This window comes from Chelonia mydas, chromosome 12 (assembly GCF_015237465.2).
Source record: "Chelonia mydas isolate rCheMyd1 chromosome 12, rCheMyd1.pri.v2, whole genome shotgun sequence".
NCBI classification, from domain to species: domain Eukaryota; kingdom Metazoa; phylum Chordata; order Testudines; family Cheloniidae; genus Chelonia; species Chelonia mydas.
The window spans coordinates 5,395,226-5,417,328 of record NC_051252.2 but is presented as its reverse complement, the minus strand read 5'-3'; the positions used below and the strand labels follow the sequence as shown (position 1 = coordinate 5,417,328).

General features: G+C 47.9%; 1 protein-coding gene across 1 annotated transcript in view; it reads right to left on the bottom strand.

Annotated features, from left to right (window-relative positions):
* Positions 1-22,103, bottom strand: part of PLEKHG4 (pleckstrin homology and RhoGEF domain containing G4) — a 171,228-nt gene that overhangs the window by 97,245 nt on the left and 51,880 nt on the right. The window contains 2 exon segments of the mRNA XM_043526266.1: positions 1,711-1,827; positions 6,042-6,128. Coding sequence (XP_043382201.1) covers positions 1,711-1,827; positions 6,042-6,128 — 204 coding nt within the window.

The following is a 22,103-nucleotide window of genomic DNA, read 5'->3' as shown; positions in this document are numbered from 1 at the left end:
ATTCTGGGATATATGAAGAGGAGTGTTGTATGTAAGACCTAGGAGATAATTGTATGATGCTACTTGGCACTGGTGAGGCCTCAGCTGGAGTACTGTGTCCAATTCTGGGCACCATGCCTAAAGAAAGACGTGTACAAATTGGAGAGAGTCCAGAGGAGAGTAACAAAAATGAGAAAAGGTTCAGAAAACCTGACCTCTGAGGAAAGGGTAAAAAAACCTGGGCATGTTTAGTCTTGAGGAAAGAAGACTGAGGGCGGATCTGGTAACAGCCTTCAAATCTGCTAAGGGCTATTAGGAAAAGAGGACGGTGATCAATTGTTCTCCATGTCTACGGAAGGTAGGACAAGATGCAATGGGTTTAATCTGCAGAAAGGGAGATTTAGGTTAGAAACTAGAAAAAACTTTCTAACTCTCAGGGTAGTTACGCTCTGGAACAGGCTTCCAAGGGAGGCTGTGGGAATTCCCATCGTTGGCGGTTTTAAGAACAGGTTAGACAAACACCTGCCAGGGATGGTCTAAGTTTAATTGGCCCAGCCTCTGTGCAGAGGGCAGAACCAGACGACCTCTCGAGGACCCTTCCATCCCTACAGTTCCATGATTTCATGATTCGATATGGGTAGGGAAGAGAACTTTAATAATTATGTTTCTGATCGTCTTATATTTGAAGCAAGTTGAAATTAAGAGAGACAACCTCAATTTGCCATCAGAGGCACAGCAATTTCATCTGTGACATCTTGACAGACAGCTCAGCATTTGGGCATTGTTACATTGTGCCCTGCCCAGTAACGAGGTCAGGGCAGAAAAAAGGCTGAATCCCTTGGAAGCAGAAGCCATAAAATTGGTGCTGTCCCAAACAAAGGTAGGCAAATCAAACACAAATGGAAACACTGCCGGTTTGTGCATGCTGCAGACGATCCTTGCGGGGAGTCACAGATTAAATGAACCCCCCATACCTGAACATGTCGAATCACACATAGTGGTACTACTACAAATGTGGCTCTTATTGATACAGGAATACCCTGAAGTGTGTGGCACAAAGGAATTGAAGCTCCTTGCTTGCCTCCTGGGGTAGAATGTGGTGGCAAGTTTGGTAAAATCTGTCAATCATCACTGCTGGAGGACAGGGGTGTTCTTAGCTCATCCAAGAACTCCAGCACCTGTGTTGTAAAGCTTTACACGTGCCAGAAGCATAGTCTTCAATGGGGAGTTTTTTATATATTGCAGGAAATCTGGCACCAAAATAACAGAATTCTAACCAACTCTGATAACTTTGGAATGTTTATTATTGTAATATTATTTGTTAAGTGGCGACATTATTCTAATCACTGATGAAGAGACAAACTTCAAGAGAGTCCCTGCCTTGGAGACCTGGGAGTGTACAAGAAGGAAGGAGTCTGTCTCCCCACCCTGGAGAGGGCTGCAATGATCCTGGTCCCTACTATCAGGGTCAGGCCGTGGTCTGGCCACTTGGCACATCTATAAACACTAACATGAGCATGGTAAGACATACATGCACAATGTAGGTGAGACATGGCTATCAGGGTAACCAGAACTTCACATCTCCCATCATTTGTAAGTTTCATATTTATTTGCTGCTATACCTTGCACTAACCCAGTTAATTATACAATGTTTCTCCTCTCTGGTGTATGGGAAATCTGGCCATAATCCTAGAAGCAGCCAGTGTAAAGACTGTTGCACACCTCACTCACCATGCGAAAGCTTAGCCAGTCCCGATGGCAGTAAGGGAAGGCTCCATCCAATTCCAGTGGCAGCTGTGTGCTGTCTATGTGCTTGTGGAGGGACTTCATTGAGGTGAGAAGTTCAATCTGAGAAGAAAAAAGCACATCTGCATCACATGTCGGCCTGCAGAAAGGCGCACCGGAGAGTCAAGAGTGTAACGTCTACGCTGCCAGAAAAGGTACGTTCTTAGCTCAGGTTAGAGAACATGCATCAAAGCAGCAGTGAAGACACAGCAATTCAGCTTTTTACTCAGGTTAGTAGCTCAAGTTCAACCCCAGGCTTCCCTTATAGGCGTTAGTGGAGGATAAAAGTCAAGTTGCTGGATCTTCAGTGTTATTTTAACCTGAGTTAGAACATAAGAACAGCCATACTGGCTCAGACCAAAGATCTGTCTAGCCCTGTATCCTGTCTTCCAACAATGGCCAATGCCAGGTGCTTCAGAGGGAATGAACAGAACAGGGACTCATCAAGTGATCCATCCCCTGTCGTCCATTCCCAGCTTCTGGCAAACAGAGGCTAGGGACACCCTCCCTGCCCATCCTGGCTAACAGTCATTGATGATTGGTTTCAGAGTAGCAGCCATGTTAGTCTGTATCCGCAAAAAGAACAGGAGTACTTGTGGCACCTTAGAGACTAACAAATTTATTTGAGCATAAGCTTCCGTGGGCTACAGCTCACTTCATCAGATGCATAGAATGGAACATATAGTAAGAAGATATATATATATATATATTCATACAGAGAACATGAAAAGGTGGAGTAAGAGGCTAATTAGTTAAGATGAGCTATTATCAGCAGGAGAAAACAAACTTTTGTAGTGATAATCAAGATGACCATTTAGACAGTTGACAAGAGGGTGTGAGGAAACTTAACATGGGGAAATAGATTCAATATGTGTACTGACCCAGCCACTCCCAGTCTCTATTCAAACCCAAGTTAATGGGATCTAGTTTGCATATTAATTCAAGCTCAGCAGTTTCTCACTGGAGTCTGGTTTTGAAGCTTTTCTGTTGCAGAATTGCCACCTTTAAATCTGTTACTGATCACTGATCATTGGCTAACCGGAATCAAGAACACACCTTTTTTTGTTGCAGTGCAGGCACACCCTACGAGGGGAGGGGAAGAAGTACAGTGAACGTCTTTCTATTGATCCACTTTCCAGCAGGGCTAACAAGAGATCCGAGCTCTCTATGACAGCCTGAACCTCTACATGCACAGGGGAGGTACGTGCAATCCAATCACAAGGTGAAGGAAAAAACAAAAGCTCAGCAATCTTAGAATAATTCACTAGCTTCCCACTCTGCAGTTCAATGAGCAAACTGGACGCAAAGCAGTGTGAAACGGAAGATTGAAAGGAGCCAGGAATTCCTCCAAAGCCAAAATTATCTGGTGGCGACAGAGCAAATCTCTGCCTTCCATGGTCACATGGCATGGTATGATTCATGCATGTTTACAAAGTTTCTGTGGGATTGTAAAACTGGCAACGGGCTTCCTAAAGTAACGTCCGGAGAAGCATCCTAACACAACAGCCCTTCTCTGCTCCAATCACAGTGTGTCTCCGGTCTATGCCAGGAGTCATTTGCCATTTAGAGGGTAGCCAAGATCCAATACACCCCAGCTTCCTCCTGTCAGCGGCTGCAGCTGAGCTGGTGCCATCCAAGAAACATAATACCCACTGGGAAAATGGACAAGAGCTGCTGAGAGAGCCTGCAGCGCTGGGCTGGGAGTGAGAAATTCAGACACAAACATCCAACATTCCTCTAGAGTTGCAAAGTTTCCATTTTCTCATTAAAACTGTGATTTTCCCTTTGATTCTCCTGTATGCCAATTTCTTTATCAATCTCTGTTCTGCCAGTTTCTGATCCTCTTGGATTTGGCAGCTTTCACTTGTTTAAAACTTTTTTTCCCATTCATTACTTTGGTTGTTTTCACCCACACAGATATTCCTCTGTATCCCTTGCTCTATGTCCCTCACACACACACACATACACAAATGCCCCCCTGTGTGTGAATGATCGGTAACAAATGCCTCCAGCTTATCACCTTTGCTCATTCTCTTTGTAACCAGAGATGGCCAGACTCCGCACACACAGCCACATTAAAACAACTTCTCCCAAAATGAACCTCAGAGCCTTCAGGACCTTTTTCTGTAGGAATCCTGGGTGAAATCCTGGCTCCACTGAAGTCAATGGGAGCTTTGACTTCAAAGGGGCTAGGGCTTCATCCCAGGTCTCGTGGCTCCTTACACATTTACAACTGAGGTCGTGTCTGACTCAAGCGCTGACAGCATGCTGAGTCCAATCCTCCACTCACTCACTTGCAGGCAATTCAGACAGCATCTTCCACACACAGATTGTGAGCTCTTTGGAACAATGATTGTCCTGCTATATCGTGTATGAACAGTATCCAGCAAAAGGGGCCTGTGATGGGGTATGCAGCAAACCCCACGCTGGGTAACACAGGTTAACAGGATAATGTGGGCTCCGCCCCATCACATCTGGGAGAGCTTAAAAGGGAGAAACCGAGCTCAGCTGATGGCAGACCAGGGAGGAGGCCAGACCAGACCAGACCAGACCTCACCAGACCTCACCTCACCTCCCCTCCCCTCCCCTCCCCTCCAGTCCTCAGCTCCTAGAGAGAGGGCTGGCTGAAGGCAGGAGCTCCTCAATGAACCCTCCCTGAGGGAAAGGAGGTCCCAATGCTGACTCACCTTGAGAGGGAACCATTCCCCTTTATTACCTGTGAACTTAGTTTAGGACCGCAGCCCAACAAGTGCCTTCTGAAGGAAGAGAGCCTACGTCCAGCTTTGGGATGATTCCTTTGGGTTATTTCCCTTGTTGTTCTGTTCACTGACAACCCCAGAAGGGGCCGACTACCCAGGGCCCAACCAGAGGGCTCTCAGAACTGCAGTGGGGAAAATGCCCAAATATCACAGAGCAGTGGGCTTGGGTGAGTGCTTGGGCCCTGCCCAGAGCCTTAGCGTGTCCCTGGTGAAGGAACACTGGTGATGCATGCCTTGTCACCACTTGCTCAGTATGAATCAGGAGGCCTTCTCTATTGCCCCCTCCTCCTTGTGCAATTACAATTATTTTTACAGCTGCTGTGCTCCCACCCTACAAATAATACACTTTTGGATGCTGCTCTATCAATTTTAACTCACTGAAGTCACACCGCAGCTGCACAGTCAGAACTGCAGGTGATCAGGGGACGCAGAAGTTAAGCTTCCGACAGCCACACTAACTCAGCCACGTTGTGCATCTTGTATGTTTTGAGGTTTACATTTTGCAACCACCAATAGTATATTAAGCTACTCCTTTAACACGCCTCTCCCTCTGTGTTGGACCTTTCTGTGTGGAGCTTCCTGGAGTCACAGAACAGCGCCTCCGCCATAGAGTTCAAGGCCAGGAGGGGCTGCATCTAGTCCAGTGTTTCTCGCATGCGGCCACAGTCATCTGGGCTGTGCTGGGGGGGCGCAAAGCAGTGGCCCCTCTCCCAGGGCCACAAGCAGCGGTGGAGTCCGGCCCCCCTCCAGAGAGAAAAACTCTGGAGGTGCAGGCAGCTGGTGAATTCCCCACTTTCCCAGGGGTAGGGGAGGCAGGCTTTGGCAATGGGGCTTTGAGCTCCGTCCACATGGTGGCAGGCTCTGGTTCCAGGCTCCGGCCCCAGGCTCACCACCCCCACCACTGTCCTTGGGCCCCACTGCCTCCCTGCCCGTCTCCCCATTCAGGACTTAAATTTGTCCCAGGGCTTGCCGGGACTGAGTAAGTCTGGTGTGAAAAGTGATATTAACAAACACACAAATATCACTTTTCACAGCAGAAGACTTACCAGCTAGCAAGTCTTAGAAGAAGAAAAAGCACAACCAAAAAAGCAAAAGAAACAACAAAAAGACAAAAACATGCAAAACACCTTATTTGTGTTTCTATTCTGGTTAGGTCCAGTAAAGAATAGAGACAACGAGGAGTCTGGTGGCACCTTAAAGACTAACAGATTTACTTGGGCATAAGCTTTCGTGGGTAAAAAACCCCACTTCTTCAGATGCATGGAGTGAAAATTACAGATACAGGCATAAATATACTGACACACGAAGAGAAGGGAGTTACCTTACAAGTGGAGAACCAGTGGTGACAAGGCCAATTCAGTCAGGGTGGATGTGGTCCACCCCCAATAATAGATGAGGAGGTGTCAATACCAAGAGAGGGGAAAATTGCTACGAATTAGTGCACAGAGAGCTCTGTTCAGAGGCTTAACACAAGTATCAGGAGCTCCCCAGCAGTTCCTGAATGAATGATTCCATTACCTGCACCGCTGTTGGCTTCTCCATCCGAAACGTGAGCTCTCTTTCAACAAGCAGGAGAACTCCGTGAATACAATGAGGAACCATGTCCTGTAACAGAGAACAGAGCACAGATCTCTTACGAGCTGGATGGATTGCTTAGGCGTATGTGTGACGTTGCACCCCTTAAGGCTTTATGGAAATATACTTATGAACGTGTATATGACATAACTGGAATATGTTTTATGCCACATATGCCACGTAACATATCTCTGAAAAGGTTATTATCCACTGAATCTAATCATTCCATTTGTATGCATGTATCATTTTTGTATTCGAAGTTATGAATATTGGCTGTATACTTGTTGAATTTTAAATAGCCTCAGTAAAGCATTTGGTCAGCTTCCTGAGAAAGGAATGTGCAAATTAAGTGCCCAATCAAGAAACACTTAATGGACAATGGATCTTGGAAGGCTCCAATCCACATAAGAAGTTTATTTGAGGACTTTCAAGGTAGCATGTGAACCATGGCTGCTACCTGTAAGGTCTGAGTCGTGCATGGACATGTGACTTGCCCATGTGACCCCAAAACTCCATCTTGTAGCTGGAATTCTACACAGGGGAAGGGTGGGGTGTCCACCCACAAGAGAAAGTCTATTTAAACCCCTGGGAGACCTCTCCATTTTGTCAGCAGCTGGCTCAAGAGACAGCCTCTCCACCGCCAAAGGATACCTGAAAGAAACTGGAACAAAGGACAGTAACTACAGGGTGGGTGAGCGATTGCTGGACCCAGACTAGAAGGAGGCTAGTCTGTAAAAGGAAGCTCACTAGAACACCTCTGAGGGTGAGGTTTTATCTGTATTCAGTTTTCTTACTGTATTAGGCATAGACTTGAGTGTTCTATTTTATTTTGCTTGGTAATTCACTTTGTTCTGTCTGTTACTACTTGGAACCACTTAAATCCTACTTTCTGCATTTAATAAAATCACTTTTTACATATTATTTAACCCAGAGTATGCATTAATACCTGGGGGAGGGGGGAAACAGCTGTGCATATCTCTCTATCAGTGTTATAGAGGGTAAACATTTTATGAGTTTACCTTTATACAGGGTAAAACGGATTACTTTGGGGGTTGGACCCCATTGGGTGTTGGGCATCTGAGTGTTAGAGACAGGAACACTTCTTACGCTGCCTTCAGTTAAGCCTGCAGTTTGTGGGATGTGGTTCAGACCTGGATCTGTGTCTGTAGCCGGCAAGCATGTCTGGCACTACTAGGCAGGGCTCTGGAGTCCCAAATTGGCAGGGAAAGCAGGGGCAGAAGTAGTCTTGGCTCATCAGTTGGCAGCCCCACGGGGTTTTCTGTGATCCAACCCATCACATTATGTACCATTATTTTATTTCAACACAAGAGATTGCAAAGCCTTCTTCAAAGATAGCTGCAATTGCAAACTGGAGGGCACAGTCTCCCCTTAAGGGGCAGGCAGTTATACCTGTTGGTGAGGGTCTTCCCTAAAGAGAATGTACTCTCCAAGCTGTTAGCCCTGCAGTTACCTTAGGGAAACACTGCACAGAGTCAGGTTACCTGGATGCAGTAAAAAGTTGCCTTTTTCGCCAGGCACTGTCCCTACCTGAAAAGTGGCATTTTCCTCACAATGCCAGCAATTTTGTGTTCTTTACTTAACTGCTCCCAGCCCAGCACCAAGGACTTGCCTCCAGCCACCAGCATTAACAGACAGAAGCACCAAAACTCAAGGATGTCCTGGCAGCTGTGGCCTCAAACTCTCTCTCTCTGCTCCAGCAGGAGGTCTCCAAGTGGGAGAGCATTCCACAGGGAAGTTAGAGACAGGCACAAAGAGCTAAGACAGGAGTAAAGAAAACGGACTATGTGAATAGTGGGGTTGCTAACCAAATCATGGCTTGGTTTGGACGCAGGGAAGGCTTCATATTTTAGCAAGTGTTCTAATAGGAGCTCTTCCAATAAAAGGCTATAGGAAAGCCTTTGCCCAAGCTAAATTGTGAGGGTCTCTGGATTGGTAAAGCCAAAATATCAGAAGTAAAATATTAAGCAACTGTGATGGGTGTCCACCCCACACAAGACTTGAAAGGTTAAGGTGGTGAGGGGGGGCCAATTAACTGCCCAAGCTGCATCTGGAGAAGGAGCCAGGGAGCAAGGATTAATTAGACAAGGCTCAGCTGAAAAGAACAGGAGGGGCCTGTCTAAAGCCCAGGAGCTGAGAGCAGCAGCGGGGCTTCAGGGAAGTAGTCTGCAGTCACTCCCTGGGGGAAGGGAGGTGTGTTTGGGGCTATAGAGCTAGGTAGCCTACAGCTATTCCTTGGAAGGAGGGAGTCTGGGCTGGTAACCCCAGAGCAGGGGGAGAGCCAGGAAGGCAGGAAAAGCAGCAACGTATGGGGTAGGGCAGACCTTGGCTGCTGAGAGGGGCCCTGAGCTGAAACCTGGTGTAGAAGGTGGGCGCAGTTTTCTCTACCAGCCACCAGGGAAGTAGTGCGGACCAGACAGCGGCGAACAGACCGCCTGGGACAATTCACCTTGGAAGACTTTGATACCCCAGAAGGGGAGGATGATAGCCACCTGGTTGGAGGGCCAAGTCATGAACAGGAAGCTGCAGCTCCTGGGGCAAGAGGTGCAACAGGGTGAGAGAAGACGCGTGAAGGGACTGCCAGAGGAAGGTGCAGCACCTGGAAAGAGTTAATCCCCAGAGCAGCCAGGAGGAGGTGCCCTGGTGGCGAGTGAAACCCCCTGACAGCAACAAATAAATTTTTTTGGTACGGCTTCAGCTGCAATCTGTCCAGAAGAAATGCAATTGACCGGCAAGTCTTTGACAGGAGAACTCTGTAACCATGTTCTCCAGCGACCTTTAAGGACGTAACACCCAAAGTGAGCAGCAGCATAAGCAAACAAAGTAGGCAATCACAGGGAAACGCAGGGGATGATGAACTCCAGCGAATGGCGCTGCAGATCGCTTTAACAGTCTTCCATTTCTACCCCATCGGCTGAACTTGACTCTAAATTAATGGCTTGAGAGCCAGCTCTAAGAATACAGTTCTGCCTCAGCTCTCACTGTGAAAGATGGAAGAAGCTGTCCAAGTCTAATGTCTTGAATCCTAGAGGTGCTTCCCCTTAACTGATCTAGTCATTGGTCTTTCTTTTGATCGAGAAATGAAAGGCCGATGTTCAGAGAGGCCCAATTCAGGATTCTACAAATACAAGGGCCATAACCGCAGTGGAGATCTCTGGGCAAGGAAACAGACTTTTCCTTATGCTAAAGGAGGATCTCTCCTTACCCCATCCCCTTATATGAGAGGGATACGATGCTCTTCTAAGCCTACAGGGGTTTTTCTGAATCGTTTGTTTACCTTTTCATTTGACCACTGACAAATGTCAGCAAAAGACCAGAACAGCACACAGGACACACAACTAGCTCAGAATTACTGGAGTAAAAACTGGAGATCACCTGGGAGGGGAAGGGAGAGGGAAGAGAGACATAGATCACAGCTGTACAGACTTTCTGGAAATTTGACTGGTGTGTCTGCTGGACAGTGCGGGTCGGTGAAGACGAACCATCGTTTCCAGACAGCTGGTGGCACTGAACATTTATATTTAATTAGGTTCCCCACCACCACCTTTCTTTTCCTCCTACCTGCTTGCATAATAGGGTCATGATGCTACTGTTCTGACAACCCAATAATTTCTGAGAACACACGGTGAGACTGTAGAATTGGAATTATGATTACAGATAATCAGAAAGTGTGTGTGGAGGGGGTAGGGGTTCCTTTGGAAATTTTCATTGAAAAACTAAAATTTTCATCCAAAAAACTGCCAGAGACAGACATTTTTTTAGTTTTCCAGAAAAGAAAATGTCAGAGGACTGGGTAGTAGGCGGCCAGGCCTAGTGGTCAGAGCAGGAGTCAGGCCTAGTGGTCGGCATCTGAACACCAGAGCCCAGGGTTGAGACAGGGCCAGACCCAGGAAGCAGGGCCAAAGATCAGAACCAGAGTCAGAGTCCAAATGCCAGAGCCAAAGGTGCAGATGGAGTCAGGAATCAGAGCCAAGGGTCAGAACTGGATTACCAGAAGTCAGGGAAGGCAGGATCAGGGCTGGTTCTGAGGCAGAACCAAGGCTGGAACAGGATGGGAACACGGCTGGGTACAGGGCAGGATGTGGGCTGGAGCTGTGGAGGAGCAAAGCAGGAGCAGGGCTTGGGGAGACAAGTACAGGAAGGCAGAGAGTCTGTGGGCATGTGCATTGAACAGCCAGCAAGCTGTTGCTGCTGCTAGGTTTAAGAACCGGCCTGCTGGCTTCTTCAGCCAGTCAGGCAGGGTGGTCCATCAGGCTGCCTAGGGTGTCAGGAGTACTGAGCAGGTGCAGCTGAGGGCCGTACTCCTGACAGAAAATGGAATATTTCCAAGGAAAGCAGACACTTTCCACCACAGTTTTTGTTTAGTCAGAAGCTCAATTATCAGTTGGAAAAAAGTTAACAGAACAATTTTGACCAGACCTAATTCTGACTTGCAGGTTGAATGCGGCAGAAGGAGGGACTGGTGCACAAGAGGTTAGAAAGGGAAGGGCAGAATCTGAGCAGGCAAGAGGCTGGCAAAGGAAACTTCCTATAGCTCACAATCTATTTTTGGTTTCTTGCTTGCAGTGTTGTTGTAGCCGGGTTGGTCCCAGGATATTAGAGAGACAAGGTGGGTGAGGTAGTATTTTTTTTGGACCAACTTCTGCTGGTGAAAGAGACAAGCTTTCAAGTTTACATAGAGTTCTGTCTCTCTAAACTCTTTGTTTACATTTTCACTAATAAGATGACACCACGCTAGAAGGGGTCCCAAGCACTTTGGAGGACAGGGTTAGAATTCAAAAGGACTTTAACAAATGAGAGAATTGATCAGAAAGCAACAGCATGAAATTCAATAGATAAGTGCAAAGGACTACACTGAGGAAGGAAAAACCAAAGGCACCACTACACAATGGGGAATAGCTGGCTAGGTGTAATTCTGCTGAAAACTATCTGGGGTTACAGTTGATCCGAAATTGAATATGAGTCAATGAGATGCAGTTGTGAAAACAGCTAATATCATTCTGAGGTGTATTAACAGGAGTGTTGAATGTAAGACACGAGGTAATTGCCCCACTCTACTCAGCACTTGCGAGGTGTCAGCTGGATACTGTGTCCAGTTTTGCCCACCACACTTTAGGAAAGATGTGGACAAATTGGAGAGAGTCTAGAGGAGAGCAACAAAAATGACAAAAACCTGACCTCTAAGGAAAGGGTAAAAAAACTGGGTATGCTTAGTTTTGAGAAAAGAAGACTGACGGGGGACCTGAGAGTCTTCAAATATGTTAAGTATGTTATAAAGAGAATGGTGATCAATTGTTCTCCATGTCTGCTGAAGGTAGAACAAGAAGTTGTTCCTTGACTTTAGCAAAGCTTTTGACACGGTCTCCAACAGTATTCTTGCCAGCAAGTTAAAGAAGTGTGGATTGGATGAATGAACTATAAGATGGAGAGAAAGCTGGCTAGATTGTCGGGCTCAATGCGTAGTGATCAATGGCTCCATGTCTAGTTGGCAGCCAGTATCAACTGGAGTGCCCCAAGGGTCGGTCCTCGGGCCGGTTTTGTTCAATATCTTCATAAATGATCTGGAGGATGGTGTGGATTGCACCCTCAGCAAGTTGGCAGATGACACTAAACTGGGAGGAGAGGTAGATATGCTGGAGGGTAGGGATAGGATACAGAGGGCCCTAGACAAATTAGAGGATTGGGCCAAAAGAAATCTGATGAGGTTCAACAAGGACAAGTGCAGAGTCCTGCACTTAGGACGGAAGAATCCCATGTACCGCTACAGACTAGGGACCGAATGGCTCGGCAGCAGTTCTGCAGAAAAGGACCTAGGGGTTACAGTGGATGAGAAGCTGGATATGAGTCAGCAGTGTGCCCTTGTTGCCAAGAAGGTCAATGGCATTTTGGGATGTATAAGTAGGGGCATTGCCAGCAGATCGAGGGACGTGATCGTTCCCCTCTATTCGACATTGGTGAGGCCTCATCTGGAGTACTGTGTCCAGTTTTGGGCCCCACACTACAAGAAGGATGTGGAAAAATTGGAAAGAGTCCAGCGGAGGACAACAAAAATGATTAGGGGACTGGAACACATGACTTATGAGGAGAGGCTGAGGGAACTGGGATTGTTTAGTCTGCGGAAGAGAAGAATGAGGGGGGATTTGATAGCTGCTTTCAACTACCTGAAAGGGGGTTCCAAAGAGGATGGATCTAGACTGTTCTCAGTGGTAGCAGATGACAGAACAAGGAGTAATGGTCTCAAGTTGCAGTGGGGGAGGTTTAGGTTGGCTATTAGGAAAAACTTTTTCACGAGGAGGGTGGTGAAACACTGGAATGGGTTACCTAGGGAGGTGGTGGAATCTCCTTCCTTAGAGGTTTTTAAGGTCAGGCTTGACAAAGCCCTGGCTGGGATGATTTAGTTGGGGATTGGTCCTGCGTTGAGCAGGGGGTTGGACTAGATGACCTCCTGAGGTCCCTTCCAACCCTGAGATTCTATGATTCTAAGTAATGGGCTTAATCTGCAGCAAGGGAGATTTAGGTTATTTAGTAAGAAAAACTTTTTAACTCTCAGGGTGGTTAAGCTCCTGAACAGGCTTCCAAGGGAGGTTGTGGAATCCCCATCACCGGAGGTTTTTAAGAACTGGTTAGAGAAACACCTGTCAGGGATGGTCTAGGCCAGTGGTTTTAAAACTTTTTTTCTGGCAACCCAGTTGAAGAAAATTGTTGATGCCCATGACACAATGGAGCTGGGAATGAGGGGTTTGGGGTGTGGGAGGGGCTCAGGGCTGGGGCAAAACGGTTGGGGTGCAGGGGTGAGGGCTCCAGGGTGGGGCTTGGAATGAGGGGTTCAGGATGTGGGAGGGGGCTCTGGGCTGGGGGTGCAGGCTCTGGGGTGGGGCCAGGGATGAGGGGATTGGGGTGCAGGAAGGGGTTCAGTCCTCAGGGGAGTGGGGGCAGGGCAGGGATAGGGGCTTTGGGGAAGGGGTGGAGTGGAGGCGGGGCTGGGGTGGAGCAGGGGTAGGAAGAGGCAGCGCTATCTAAGGGCTTATTAACTAGGACAAAGGAATGAGAGTTATTTATCGGTTGAAGTAAGGAAACATACACACACATGAGTTACCATGTAAATCCTAAGAATGACAGAGTTGTAATGATCTGTCAATTCAAAGTGTCTTTCATGGCAGACCCAGGGGGCAGCTCCTGGAGATCTCTGGTTTCTCTTTAGAGTCTCTGGCCCTTCAGAGTTCAAATAGCCAAAAAAGATTCAGTTTCTTCCTGTCAGGGATTTTTATTCCCTTCCCCTAGAGTTCAAGAAGATGGGACGAGTCCACATGCATATCTCTCCTTCATGGGTGGGGGGAACAATCAACAAAGTCTTTTGTCCTCTGATGCTCCACAGTGGTTTGTCCGGTGTCTGTGGGCCTTCTTTTGCTGGGCAGGAGATAACACCTCCTGCGGCAAACTACTATTTTACAATTGGTAATGTTTCTCTCCCAACTGGGGGGGGGGGGGGGGGGGGGGGTTTACAGTTTCAGAGCAAACATTTAAATATTACCTTATAACATGGGATAGAGATATTATCAGTGAGATTAATGCATGCGGCAATTTACAAACATTTCATTGAATCTAAACATGAAATACATTCTTATAAGTCTCATACCTATTTTGAGCAGAACTAACATACAGGTGACCTGCTCTGATCTCCAGCCACAAGCTTGTCAGTTCTTAGCTAATGCCTGCAGCCTGGGCTAGAGCTGGCATCTGGTTTGCCAGCGTCAGTTTTCTTTACAGGGAAAGATTGTGGTTTGAATTTTGCGTGCCAACACAAACTTTTAATCCTGTAATCTGCTGGTTCTGCATGTCGAAATGGGAAAAGGGTGAGCAGTGGAAAGTGTGTGTGAGGGCAACAGTTTGCAACAGGCAGTTTCCTGTGTTGGTCTTGCCTTTTAAGGGAGATGGTTGATGCATGAAATGTATATCTCTATAGTCTCAGCTAAAACTGATCCAGGTCCTACATAAAACAGGAAGATTCCAAATACTTTAAAGACATTTCCTTTACTCTTGTGAGCAGCATTTGGATCAGCTAACGATGAAGCATAGTAATCTAGGGCCTGTAGTCTTCATATTGAAGCAGAGGGCTAACATCACGGGCCGCTGGTCCTTTATTTAAAATTTTAGGAGTGTCATGCTGTTCATTAGCAGAGTCCATTAGGAAGCCAGAAGATGGGTTCTTGAAGTTTTGTGCTTGATAAGGAAGGTGGCGGGAAGATGCTAACCCTTTATCTATTTGAAAAGTCTCAGGTTTGTTTTGGGTCTTATGATTTTTTTCTTTATAAAAATCAATGTGCTCCCAATGTGCTGAGGCCTAGACATATCGGTGAGAGGGGGCATTGTGTCCATAGCCGAATCTCCACATGTGGAACGGAGTTCACTTTTGTCTGATTTTAGTTAGAAGGTCTTAGAATCATAGAATCTTACAAATGTCAAGGCTGGAAGGGACCTTGAGAAGTCACCTAGTCTGTCCCCTGTGCTGAGGCAGGAGAAGGTACACCTAGACTAACGGTTTTCAAACCGTGGGTCGCGACCCAGAACTGGGTCATTGAATGGAGGGGACAGGGTCGCGGCAGCTCTGGTCAGCACCACTGACTGGGCTGTTAAAAGGCGGCAAGACAGACTGGAGAGTCTCAGGAGACTGGCTGTGACTCCATGGTAAGACTGTTACAATGAACCAGGAGTTCACATTTGGTACCAGCTTTGTGAAATCTGATTATGGAACACACCACCAGTTTGGGGTGTCTGCCCTGTTTTTGACTGTTTGCCCTGAGGTAGGCATTCCTGGTTGAGAGCCACACCAAAAAGAGTGTGACAAAAACAAGCAGAGAAAAATCCTGCAGGTGTTAGATCACTAATTACCCTTCAGAATTCCACCGTGCACTGGCCCAGTCCTGCTGCTCATTAACCAAAGAGCTGCCCAGTGGCACTGCACAGCAGCCATGAAAGCCACCTGGCTTTCTGCTGTGCAGAGATGAGGAGAGCTTTCTAACCCATTTGCTCAGCAACTACAAGGGTCCATAACTTGTGAGGAGAAGAGGGAAATTAGGTAGCCAGGAAGGCTATAAAGATTGACATTTCCCGTCTGATGGGCAGTTAACATTACGCCCTAGGAACAACAGCCAGAACAAGTTCTCAGCACGGGTATCACTCCCTAGCTTCACTGGGCACGTACAGTATAATCAGTGTATAGTGATGACAGCTCTTCCACAAAGAGCAGTGTCCTGGAGAGAACCTGAAAGGTTCTGCAGAGCAGCCCAGTCAGACAGAGATATGTGGAAATGACATGCTTTGTTCTGCATCAACAGGGCGTAGTGGGATCATGCTACACTCCGTTTTAAGCAGAATACGGAAACATATTTGATTTTTCTTACAAAATACATATGCTGTTGGAAGCTTCTGTATTGCTGAAAGAAGTCTGTATCTATGGAAGTATGAGCATGACTGATAGGTATAAAGTATCTGCACCTAAGACACAAAGGCTTAAATTCACAAAAGTACTTAGGTATCCAAGTCCCAGTTCCAGGCTCCACTGCGATTCACAAAACTTCCACTGAACCTTGTAGCCACCTAAACTCATTAAACTTTGCAGTAAAAGATCCCTAGCTGCCTATGTGTATGCCTCTGGGCTTGTACACAGCTGCCTCCCTCATTCTAGGCATCCAGACACCTAAGCCGCAGGACGATTCACAAACCTAACTCGTGTGCAGGACCCAATCCGGTACATGCCTGCTGAGTACAGCTACTGGATTGGGCTCCTTAGGCAAGTTGACACAAAACACCTATGGCGGTGGTTGGGAGAACATGGAGGATCTCCCTCGTAACTTTTAACCCGGGGTTAGGGCACTCAGTTGAGATGGGAGAGCCCCTGCCCCCTGTTCAAGTCCCCTCTCTGCCTCAGAGGGGAAAAGGATTTGAACAGGGATCTACTACCTTTGAGGCGAGCACCTTAACCACTGAGCTTTGGGATATGTCTCTCCTGTTGCAGCTGTTCCATTGTGGAGAACTAATGAAAGAGTGATTTAGGCCAGAGTGAGGGAGAAAAGACAACCCTGAGAATTTTGGGTGGCACGTATAATGGACTGGGGAAGGCTGTGCCTTCCCAAACAGCCCCGCATGGCCCTGCCCATGCTCCACCCTGAAGGCCCCTCCTGCTTGCCACTAGTTGGCCCCCTCCCAGGCAGGCTGCTCCTCTTCCGGGAAGCCTGCTAGGGCGGTTGGCACTTCGGATGGCTGGGGATGCCCAAGTCCAGGGCTGGGGGGGAGGGCTGCCTGCTGCCCCCCGGTGCTCCGGGGCTGTGAGGGAGCATGCCAATCGCCTGCCCAGTGCTCTGGGGCTGGGCGGGGGAACCATACATTGTCCGCTGGTGCTCCGGGGCTGACGGCGCACGGGTGGCCTGAGGCGGGGGGACTGGCGGCCACTGGGAGGGGGCCCTCTGGGATTCAGCAGGGGAAGGGGGGCGGGAGGGGCAGGGCCTCAGGCAGAAGTGGTGGACTAGGCCAGGAGCTACCCTCCCTGAGCTTGTGGTTCACCCACCGCCCATGCCGAAAATGACTCTTACCTGGTGGTTAGTGCACTCACCCAGCATGTGAGAGACCCAGAGTCCACTCCTCCTGTTCTAAGGATGCTTTAATTATTTAGCCACCGTGCAATAGCTTCAAGGCAGAGATTAGGGGAATACCCTCCCCCATCAGCATGTCCTATAGCCCTGGGGCTAGAGCATCCACCTGAGAAGTAGCAGAGCATGCTTCAAATCCCTTGTTCTCCTCAGGCTGAGGGGGGATGTGAACCAGGAGTCTCCCATGTGCCAGGTGAGTACCCTAACCACTGGGCTAAAAGCTATGTGGGAGGTCATCCTCCCCACTGGCTGCTTGTGAAATTGGAGCGGATGCCTAACCCCAACGAGGGTTCCTGGCTGTGAATCAGTGGCAGAAATAGATGCCTGCCAGCAGCCTGGATTCAGGCCCCTATCTCTGAGAGGACGTTAGAGAGGAGGAGCTTAGCGCACATCCCTCTTGTTGATCTGTCCCATTGGCTAGCTTAGGCAGCTCCCCACCTAGCATGCTGGCTTTTGTGACTCGCAGTTTAAGGCACCTAATTCTCCCCATTCATTGTATGTGGAGCCAAGGCACCTAACTCAGGCTTTGTGGATCACAGGGAGTTTCTAGCACCTAAACGTTAGGTATTGTAATGCTCCTTTTGTGCAGATACCAGGCCAAACTCCTTGTCCTTCAGCCATGTCATTTACACATTTGCCTTTGGAAACACTACGGAATGTGACAGGTTTACATGGAAGAAGGACAGGTTCAGGGTCTGAAAGAGTCCAGGATCTATTTTCCATTTCTCAACAGAATTAAAAATATATGGCTTAGCAAATTCCATTTGCACTGCGTTCCAGTGAGTCACTTTCAGAGACCACTGTGAACTCGGCTTTAAAGGAAGGAAATGCACAGCTAGACACTGAAAACAGGATAGCCACATGCACCTGCGTCCTCTCATTTTAATTATTCCCTAAATAACTCTGGCCCATTGATTCTCGTAATCACATTATCAGATATCTGCAGATGTTCCATCAAATTAGGTGAACAGACAGGAGAAGGTGGGTAGCACAGCGGCGGGAAACAGAGGAGAGGAAAACAGAAGTAGTTTGTCTGTGGGGAGCTCCCACAGAGTTTTTTTGCCTTTCTGGCTTCTGTGAGCAGTAAATACAACATCTGAAGAGGCTCTTAGAAGGAAGACAATACAGATAGTGAGCCATCAGCTGTTGTGACCTGCCCAGGAAGTGCCATGTTTGTCTTTCTCCCAGAGGATAGAAACAACTTCGTCTGTACAAAGTGCAAGCTGGTCTCCCTATTGGAAGAGAAGGTTAAAGGACTAGAGACCCAAGTATCAACCCCGCGTTGCATCAGAGAAAATGAAGACTTTCTGGATAGAAGTCAGCATTTGGAACTGCAGGCAGAGCATGCTGAAGAATCAGAGAGGGCAGTGCAAAACGAGGAAGAAAATTGCAGCATTTGGCCTCCAGAAGAAAGAGGAGAACCCATGTACCCCCAGTACAGAGAGAGGTAAGAAACCGTTTTCAGGCTCTCTGAACAGGTACTACTGCAGAGAAGGATTTGGAAGAGCTCTCTGAGGGAAGGGATCAGAAGGAGACCCTGTCGACCGGAAGGCATCGGATGCATTGTCCTAGGGATGGGGGTTCCACGACCACCACTCCCAAGAGGAGGAGATGGGTGGTGGTGGGTGGGGACAGCCTCCTAAGGGGGACGGAGTCATCCATCTGCCCACCAGACCAGGAGACTTGAGAAGTGTGCTGCTTGCCTGCAGCTAGAATTCAGGATGTGACGGAGTGTCTGCCAAGACTGATCAAGCCCTTGGACCGCTACCCCTTTCTACTTCTCCATGTAGGCACCAATGATACTGCCAAGAATGACCTTGAGCGGGTCACTGCAGACTACGTGGCTCTGGGAAGAAGGATAAAGGAGTTTGAGGCGCAAGTCATGTTCTCATCCATTCTCCCTGTTGAAGGAAAAGGTCCAGGTAGGAACCATCGAATGTGGAGGTAAATGCGTGGTTACGCAGGTGGTGTCAGAGAGAGGGCTTTGGATTCCTCGACCATGGGATGTTGTTCCAGGAAGAAGGATTGCTAGGAAGAGCTGGGATCCACCTAACAAAGAAAGGCAGAGCATCTTTGCAGGCAGGCTTGCTAACCTAGTGAGGAGGGCTTTAAACTAGGTTCGCCGGGGGATGGAGACCTAAGCCCAGAGGTAAGTGGGGGAATGGGATACCAGGAGGAAACACAAGGAGGAGGGTAAAATGGGGGGGGCCTCCTGATTCATACTGAGAACGTAGGGCAATCGGCTAGTTATCTTAGGTTCCTGTACACGAACGCAAGAAGCCTTGGAAACAAGCAGGAAGAACTGGAAGTCCTGGCACAGTCAAGGAACCATGATGTGATTGGAACAACAGAAACTTCGTGGGGTAACTCACATGACTGGAGCACGGTCATGGATGGGTATAAACTGTTCATGAAGGAGAGGTGCCGGAGAAAAGGTGGAGGAGTTGCACTGTATGGAAGAGAGCGGTATGATTGCTCAGAGCTCCAGTATGAAACTGGAGAAAAGCTTGTTGAGAGTCTTCGGGTTAAGTTTAGAGGCGAGAGCAACAAGGGTGATGTCGTGGTGGACGTCTCCTGTAGACCACCGGACCAGGAGGATGAGGTAGGCGAGGCTTTCTTCGGACAATTAACTGAAGTTTCCAGAACACAGGCCCTGGTTCTCCTGGGGGACTTCAATCACCCCTGGGAGAGCAATACAGCAGTGCATAGACCATCCAGGAAGTCTTTGGAAAGTGTTGGGGACAACTTCCTGGTGCAAGTGCTGGAGGAACCAACTAGGCACCGTGCTCCTCTTGACCTGCTGCTCACAAACAGGGAAGAATTGGTAGGGGAAGTAGAAGTGGGTCACAACCTGGGCAGCAGTAACCATGATATGGTTGAGTTCAGGATCCTGACAAAAGGAAGAAAGAATAGCAGCGGAATACAGATCCTGGACTTCAGAAAAGCAGATTTTGACTCCCTCAGGGAACTGATGGGCAGGATCCCCTGGGAGGCTAATATGAGGAGGAAAGGAGTCCAGGAGAGCTGGCTGTATTTTAAAGAAGCCTTAGTGAGGGCACAGGAACAAACCATCCTGATGTGCAGAAATAATAGCAAACATGGCAGGTGAACAGCTTGGCTTAACAAAGAAATCTTTGGTGAGCTTAAACACCAAAAGGAAGCTTAAAAGACGTGGAAACTTGGATAGATGACTAGGGAGGAGTATAAAGATATTGCTCGAGTATGCAGGGGTGTAATAAGGAAGGCCGAAGTACAACTGGAGTTGCAGCTAGCAAGGGATGTGAAGGGTAACAAGAAGGGTTTCTACAGGTATATTAGCAACAAGAAGGTGGTCAGGGAAAGTGTGGGCCCCTTACTGAATGGGGGAGGCAACTAGTGACTGATGATGTGGAAAAAGCTGAAGTACTCAATGCTTTTTTTGCCTCAGTCTTCACAGACAAGGCACTGAGCAGCACAGTATGGTGAGGAGGTGAGCAGCCCTCAGTGGTGAAAGAGCAGGTTAAGGACTATTTAGAAAAGCTGGACATGCACAAATCCATGGGGCCGCATGCAATGCATCCGAGGGTGCTAAGGGAATTGGCTGATGTGATTGCAGAGCCATTGGCCATTATCTTTGAAAACTCATGGTGATCAGGAGAGATCTCAGACAATTGGAAAAAGGCTAATGTAGTGCCCATCTTTAAAAAAGGGAAAAAGGAGAATCCGGGGAACTACAGACAGGTCAGCCTCACCTCAGTCCCTGGAAAAATCATGGAGCAGGTCCTCAAGGAATCCATTCTGAAACACTTGGAGGAAAGGAAAGTGATCAGGAACAGTCAACATGGATTCACCAAGGGCAAGCGATGCCTGACCAACCTGATTGCCTTCTATGATGAGATAACTGGCTCTGTGAATATGGGGAAAGCGGTGGACGTAATATACCTTGACTTTAGCAAACCTTTAAATATGGTCTCCAATAGTATTCTTGCCAGCAAGTTAAAACAGTATGGATTGGATGGAATGGACTATAAGGTGGATAGAAAGCTGGTTCGATCATCAGGCTCAACGAGTAGTGATCAGCAGCTCGATGTCTAGTTGGCAGCTGGTATCATGCGGACTGCCCCAGAGGTTGGTCCTCAGGCCGGTTTTGTTCAACATCTTAATTAATGATCTGGAGGATGGTGTGGATTGCACCCTCAGCAAGTTCGCAGATGACACTAAACTGCGGGGAGAGGTACATACACTGGAGGGTAGGGATAGGGTCTAGAGTGACCTAGACAAATTGGAGGATTGGGCCAAAGAAATCTGATGAGGTTCAACAAGGACAAGTGCAGACTCCTGCTCTTGGAACGGAAGAATCCCATGCACAGCTACAGGCTGGGGACCAACTGACTCAGCAGCAGTTCTGCAGAAAAGGACCTGGGGATTACAGTGGACGAGAAGCTGGATATGAGTCAGTGTGCCCTTGTTGCCAAGAAGGCTAACGGCATATTGGGCTGTATTAGTAGAAGCACTGCCAGCAGTTCAAGGAAAGTGATTATTCCCCTCTATTTGGCACTGGTGAGGCCACATCTGGAGTACTGCGTCCAGTTTTGGGCCCTCCACTACAGAAAAGATGTGGACAAATTGGAGAGAGTCCAGCAGAGGGCAACAAAAATGATTAGGGGGCTAGGGCACATGGTTTACGAGGAGAGGCTGAGGGAACTGGGGTTATTTAGTCTGCAGAAGAGAAGAGTGAGGGGGGATTTGATAGCTGCCTTCAACTACCTGAAGGGGGGTTCCAAAGAGGATGGAGCTCGGCTGTCCTCAGTGGTGGCAGATGACAGAACAAGGAGCAATGGTCTCAAGTTGCAGTGGGGGAGGTCTAGGTTGGATATTAGGAAAAACGTTTTCACTAGGAGGGTGGTGAAGCACTGGAATGAGTTACCTAGGGAGGTGGTTGAATCTCCATCCATGGAGGTTTTTAAGACCTGGCTGGACAAAGCCCTGGCTGGGATGATTTAGTTGGGGTTGGTCCTGCTTTGAGCAGGAGGTTGGACTAGATGACCTCCTGAAGTCTCTTCCAACCCTGATACTCTATGATTCTATGATAGTACTTTTCCTCTGGCAAAAAAACAGGAGTATATAACCATCCATCCCCTGAGATACAGTGGAATATGAACATCAAAATATATTCTAGTCTATACTCTACAGTCTAGGCAATCGGGCCTCGAGGCTAGAGTACCAGCCTAGGACTCAAGCGTACAGGGTTTTATTCCTAGCTCTGCCATTGGCCTGCTGGGTAAGAAAGTCACTTTAATTTCTCCGTGCCTCACTTTCTCCATCTGTAAAATGGGGATAATGATACTGACTAATGATACTG